At 42.0% G+C, this 6,724-nt stretch overlaps 1 protein-coding gene across 1 annotated transcript; it reads right to left on the bottom strand.

Annotated features, from left to right (window-relative positions):
- Positions 1–5,158: 5,158 nt before the first annotated feature.
- On the bottom strand, positions 5,159–5,945 carry LOC133907607 (dirigent protein 1-like). The gene has a single exon (XM_062349679.1). It carries the CDS (start codon positions 5,814–5,816, stop codon positions 5,286–5,288), a length of 531 nt encoding a protein of 176 aa, XP_062205663.1. The 5' UTR covers positions 5,817–5,945; the 3' UTR covers positions 5,159–5,285.
- Between the last annotated feature and the right edge of the window lie 779 nt (positions 5,946–6,724).

Genomic DNA, 6,724 nt, shown 5'->3' with positions numbered 1-6,724 from the left:
CACCAGAGAGGAAAAATAAAGTGAGAGTGAGAGAGTGAGGGAGAATGGGAGTGGAGCTTGCCTCGGCTAGCATGGTGAGCGTTGGTGGAGAGCAGAGGAGCGAGCGGCGGATTTTATAGGCGAACGGAGGAGCTACAGTGGACGATAGTGGGGGTCCACAGCGGAGCTCGTGCCGTACAACATGTGTGGTTGTCAACGGTGACAGATGGCTGGCGGTGTAGAGGTTTGGACTTCGCAGTCAAGGCCGCAACATCTTAACTTCGCGCGTGCTTAGCCGGCGGTGTGCTTCGATCATGGTCGTCGTGCGCGGTGGTAGTGGTAGAGGAGCGCCAGTGTGAATGATGACTCCAGCTGAGGTTTGGTGCGGTGGTGGTAGAGACGAAGGTGGTTATCGGGTGGTTGTTAGCACAGGCGCGCAGGGTCCAGTGGTCGGTGGCTTGGTGTGGCCGCACACGTGTGAGTGGGAGCAACCGCGAGAGGAAGAAGAAGGCCGGCTCGGGCTGGGCCGACACATGGGGAGAACATAGAGGAAGGGTGCGGGCCAAGAGAAGAGGAAAGAAGGCCGAGGGTGAGCTGGGCCACGACAGAAGGAAGACAATTAAGGAGATAAGAGAGCCGGACCAGATCGAGCCCAAGGAGAGGGAGGGAGAGATAAAGGTTTGAACATTTTTGTTTGGATTTTGGAATTTGTTTTGAAATTGGTTTATTTTACAAAGATTTTTGAAATTTGATTTTTTTTGCTAAAAATTGGGATGTTACAAGGATGCAAAAAGATATTTCATGACTTCAATTGATGATTCATCTAGATTCTGTTATGTGTATCTATTGGAAACAAAAGTAGATGCTTTAGACTACTTTAAAATCTATAAGGCTTGGTGAAAATCAATTGGAAAGAAAAATCAAAAGACTTAAGATGGATTATGTTGGAGAGTATTTTTCTAGTGATTTTGACTTATTCTGTAAGGAAAATGGAATTATTTGTGAGATAACTTCTTCACCCAATCAAACAGGGTAGCCAAAAGGAAGAATCACACACTGACTACTTGGTTAATGCGATGTTGGACACTGCAGGATTATCTAAGGCATTATGGATGAGACTTTGTTGACTTTGTATCATGTTCTAAATAAAGTTCCTACTAAGAATAAGGAGAAAAACCCCATATGAAAAATAGGAAGGGAGAAAACTATCACTTTGTTATTTGCGCACTTAGAGATGTTTGGCAAAAGTTAATATACAATAACTTAAAAGTGCAAGCTGAAACCTAAAATAGTGAATTGTGTCTTTCTAGGACATGCTCATCGTAGTACTTTCTATAGGTTTTTCGTAGTTAAATTCGAGGTATCTGACATGCTTGTCGATACAATTATGGAATCTAGAGATATTACTTTTTTAGAACATTTTTCTTATTAAGAATATGCATAACACTTCTAGTCAAACATTTGAGATAATTCCTAAGCATATCACACCAATTGAGTATTCTGAATAAACACATGAGCTAATTCTTGAGGTGGATGACAGTGAGGCTCTAAGGAGGAGTAAGAGACAATGGACAATAAACTCTTTTGGTGATGATTTCATTGTGTACCTTGTGGTTGACACTCTCAAGTCTATTTCAGAAGCATATGTATCTCTAGATGCATATTACTAGAAGGATGCAGTTCGTAGTGCGATGGATTTCATTCTCACCAATGGGACTTGGGAAATCACAGATCAACCTCATGGTTGTAAACCTGTGGGTTGCTAGTGGGTGTTCAAAAACAAGCTTCGCTTGATGGTACTATTGAAAAGTATAAAGCTCGACTTGTGGCCAAGGGTTATACCTAAAAAGAAGGCAAAATTTTCTTTGATACTTATTCACCTGTCGTTAGACTGACCACAATAAGAGTTCTACTTTCCTTGTCTACCTCACATGGTCTTCTCATCCATAAGATGGATGTTAAGATAGCTTTCCTTAATTAATAATTAGATGAGGAAATTTATATGGATCAGCGTGATATGTTTGTAGTAGAAGGTTATGATGACAAGGTATGTAAACTATTGAAATCTTTGTATGATCTTAAATAAGCTCCTAACGAATGACATGAGAAGTTTGATAGAACTTTCACATCTGCGGGTTTTGCAGTTAATAAAGTTGATAGATATGTGTATTATCACCATGGTGGGGGAGAGTGAGTTATTTTGTGCCTGCATGTTGATGTCATACAGATTTTTTAGACAAATTTTGATGTGATTAATGATATTAAGTTGTATTTGTTTCAAAATTTTGATTTTTAAAGATCTGGGAGAGACTTATGTGATCTTAAACATCAACTTGATCAAATGTTACAATGTGATTATACTTTTGCAATCCCATTATAATGCTAACTTAATACTTCAAAAGAATAAAAAGATTGCTAGGGATCAACTAATATACTCCCAGATAACCGGATCATTCATGTACCTAGCTAGTGCTACAAAGCATGATATCTTATTTGCTATTAGAAAATTGAGCCGGTTTACTTCTAACCTAGGTGATAATCATTGGTGTGTGCTTGAAGCTGTCAGGTACTATACTGGATACCCATCAGTACTGGAGGGTTATAATGATTCAAACTAGATATCCGATGCTGATGAGATTAAGGCCATAAGTAGATATGTATTCACTCCTGACGATGTTGTTGTCTCATGGAGGTCTTGCAAACACAACATATTGATGAGGTTAACCATGAAAACAGAACTCATCGCGTTAGATACAACCACTATTGAGGAAGAATGACTACATGAGCTCTTGATGGATTTGCCAGTGGTTGAAAAACAAATACCAGCTATCCTTATGAACCGTGATAATCAAACAATTATTGTCAATGTGAATAGTTATAAGGAAAACATGAAATCCTCAAGACACGTAAAGAGATGATTAAAATCTGTTAGAAAACTGAGAAACTTCATAGTGATAGTCTTGGATTATATCCAAACAACTAAGAATTTGGCAGATCAATTTGCAAAGGGACTATCATGAAATATGAGAAATGATGCATCGAAGGAGATGGACATGAGACCCATGTGAGTTATACCATAGTTGTAATAGAACCTATATGATCGGTGATCCCATGAATTATGATCTGGGAAGAATAAACTATTGGTTAACTAAAGGAGGGTAGTACGCAACACACTCCAATGAAGATGCAATACTCTCAGCATTTGTAAGGCAGGTTGGTTATTGTATTATTGTGTTTTGTTGGCTTTTATTAGCGAAGATGTTGTCCTATAGAGTATTTTTTAAAGAGCACAAATATATAAGCCTGACTGTTGATCATAATTTGTGAGATTTAGGTAATCTCTAATAAGCTCATGAAGAGACCAATGAGTACGACTTATATGCTCCACCTAAGAGATAGCCTACTGGCAACCAAATATCAGTTATGACTTTAAGTGAAACTTATTTGCACAAAACTTGCAATTCAAGGTATAATTCATTGTCCAAGTTATGAATGAGTGTAGATTAAAGCTTTAGGTGAATGTTCAACCCTAATAGGTCTCTATCAAAACACCGCTACATCAAATTGCATTGAAAAAAGATAGTCCCTGTGGGACTTTGAGATCAGGTGGATGATTGTTGGATATATGAACCTAGCCTATATATTTAAGAGATATTCCAAATAAATCTCAAAGTCCCAACTAAATCAAAGTGGGGATGTATCTTTTAGTCCCACCTTACTAATGGAGGTGGAGGGAGACCAATTTAAAAGGAATTGTCTGCTCCATCTACTTAGTATGTGTGGATGAGAGGACTAGAAGAACACCCGGGTGCTCGCTCGCCTTGCCGGGCTGTGGCCAGTGCTAGGGTGAATGGCATCGGCACATGACATCCTTTTGCAATTTTATTCTTTTGTTGTGTAGGTAAAAAGATATATATGAAAATCGTGTAGGTTAAGAATATGATCATGTCACATAATTGAGTTCGATGTGGCACGTCTTAACCACGTAATTCTCTCTCTATATATAATGACCATCATCACAAAAGATATATGCAATTAGGGTTTTGCTTATTTTCTCTTTGCCGCGCTACCATTCTACCGCCGTGTGCCGGCGATTGCGAGAGCAGGTCTCTGAAACCCATCGTCCTTGCGATCCTACATCGGGTGTGAATAAGATTTTCAGAAAATGGCCATCATGACTGCTCATGATTTGCTTCCTCTATATCATCATAGTCTGTTTTCTCTACGTCCTCTTCGTCATCGTCTGTTGCATTGCCATCACCGGGGCCTTTGCATCATACGCTACCGACGAGTACGTTCTCTGCGATCCGTCATATTCAACATGCCTGTTTTTCTACTATCGTCCTGGAATATATTAGAGAGATATATATCTAAGATAAATTTGTACAGTATGATAATAATAATCAATTAATTCATGTTCATGTTATATTTAAGAATTAAATTAAAACTTAAAGTGCCCATTTATCGAAGAAATGTTATAGGAAATAAGATGGTCTAAGAAAACTAACGCAGATGTGTTAAATAAAATGCAGAGAAGATTCATAAAAACCCAAGGATCTGGCCGATCTGAGCGTATCACAACCGTATCACTTCGTGTCTATTGCATCGGTATCGTCATCCTTCCAGTCGGGAGAAGCTAGATAATTTCTTCCTTTATACCACAGCTACCTTTCATGTACGGACGGTCCCTTGTCTGCCATGAATTGGTGGAAAATCATGATCACAAAGATGTCTTCAAGACTGGTTAACCTCAATTACTGTGCAGAAGGTGGCATGGATCGATCAAGCAATGGTGTCGCGATGCCAATCAACAGCAACAACGCCGGGTGCAATATGTAGAAAATCATCCTTGCCTTAAATCATGAACAGCAACTAGAATGGTGCATGAGTCAGCATTTTTCCCCGCATATTTTGTCTTCTTTCACTAAATTACCGATGCCATTATCCTATTTTATCCTCCAGAGATGCATGCATCTGGTCGGTTTAATTACAACGTTAGATGAATCAAGTGTCTAATATTTTTCTTTTGAAACGGCTCTGGCACCCTTGCTCACGCAGGGATTCAACCAGGTCGCCAGCTTGGCGCCTTGCGCTTCGACCGTCGCGATCTCGCATCGGGTCCAAATCAAGTGTCTAATTGAATCAACAAACATTAGCCCAAAGTAATTCACAACATATATAAAACGCATCACAACGGAGTAAGTTTATTCAGACTGGTCAAGTCAACGCACTTACACATCTAAAGTTAAAAACACAACGGGAGAAAAAACATCACACGGGAGAGAAAGGACAAAATAGCGCGCCTTCTAGTGCCAGATGTAGGCGTCGTACTCGAGGATGAGAAGGTTGTTGGGGTCCGGTGACTTGACCATCTTGCTGAGCGTGTACCCGCGCGCCATCCGGAAGGCGCCCGTGCCGCCGATGATCGGCCGCTCCATGACCGTGCCCAGCAGCGCGCGACCGAACACCTCCAGCGTGCTGCCGTTGTACGGCCCGTCCGTGAACACGAAGTTGAGCATCGTAAGCAGCGCGCCGTCGGAGAGGGACGCGCCGACGGCGAGGCCCTGCGCGCGGCCGAGGAGGCGGGACGACGGGTCGGCGCCTTCACGGAGCATGTCGTCGACGACGCCCACCGCGCCGAAGTAGGAGCCGTTGTTGGTGCCGCCACGCGGCTGTGTCAACTGGGCCGTCGTGCCGTTTGGCCCACCGGAGAAGAGCTCGTGGAAGTAGAAGTGGAGGTGCGACGTCGCACCGCCGGTCTCTGCCGCTGCCACGGAGAAGAAGAGGAGGGATAACAGTAGGAGCAGCGGCGCCCTTGCGCGGTGAGGAGCAGCCATGCGCGCGAGAGAAGAAGGGGAGTGGTTATGGCTTGTGATAATGCGACGAATGAACCAAAGCCTGTTGTACTGGCGTGCCTACTACATTTAAATAGTAGCGAAAGCATGCTTTGCTGCTCCTCGATCTGGTCATCTGAATTTTTAGTTTCTTACATTTCGTGGGCAGCTCTGTATTTTAATTTGAGCCGAAAGACGACGTGTTTTGATTTGTCAAGAGAACATGCACGTGAACGTTTGGAATTTTCTTCGCCGATAAAGTGACACACGAGACAAACTCACAACGATTGTTCAACTACTACCGATTATACTAGAGCTTGTGTTACCGGCGTACGGCCTGGTTTGCATGTTCCGTTTCTGCTATGCTGCCAATGAGATGCTCCATTGCTAGCTCAGGGGTAGTTGTAGCAGGCATGCCTGTAACAGGAACTAGCAATAGCTACTTCTATATGTCCAAAATATTATCTCTTGTTATTTATTAAGGGTTTGGTCTGCCTATCGTTTGATTGTTGTGAAGGTATGTGCATTTGTATCATAGGCCTTAATTGGGCACTTTAGGCCTTGTTTATTAAGGGGATGGTCGAATGATTGACAGAATATGCTGTATAAATTATCTTATTGGGCACTTTAGGCCTTGTTTATTAAGGGGATGATCGGATCCATTTCCACAGGCGGTCCACGTAAGGAACCGCCTGTGAAAATTACTTTTCACAGGCGGTTTATTAAGTCGACCACCTGTGAAAATACTTCATAAATACTGCTTCTTCTCGGCCAGCTCCATTCAGACAGACTTACCGTTCGAAACAGTAAGCATTTACTGTGGCGGCCGATTTGGAAAATAGGGGGGGATGTTTTGTTTTTGATTTCCTTGGAGGAGCCAAATAAGGTATGTATATCTCATCCCTAGCTTG

Source organism: Phragmites australis, chromosome 24 (genome assembly GCF_958298935.1).
Source record: "Phragmites australis chromosome 24, lpPhrAust1.1, whole genome shotgun sequence".
NCBI lineage: Eukaryota > Viridiplantae > Streptophyta > Magnoliopsida > Poales > Poaceae > Phragmites > Phragmites australis.
This window is presented reverse-complemented; position numbering and strand designations above follow the sequence as displayed.

What these genes read in the sequence shown, in the direction of transcription:
- LOC133907607 (XM_062349679.1), bottom strand. Translation starts at nt 5,816, where the DNA reads ATGGCTGCTCCTCACCGCGCAAGGGCGCCGCTGCTCCTACTGTTATCC.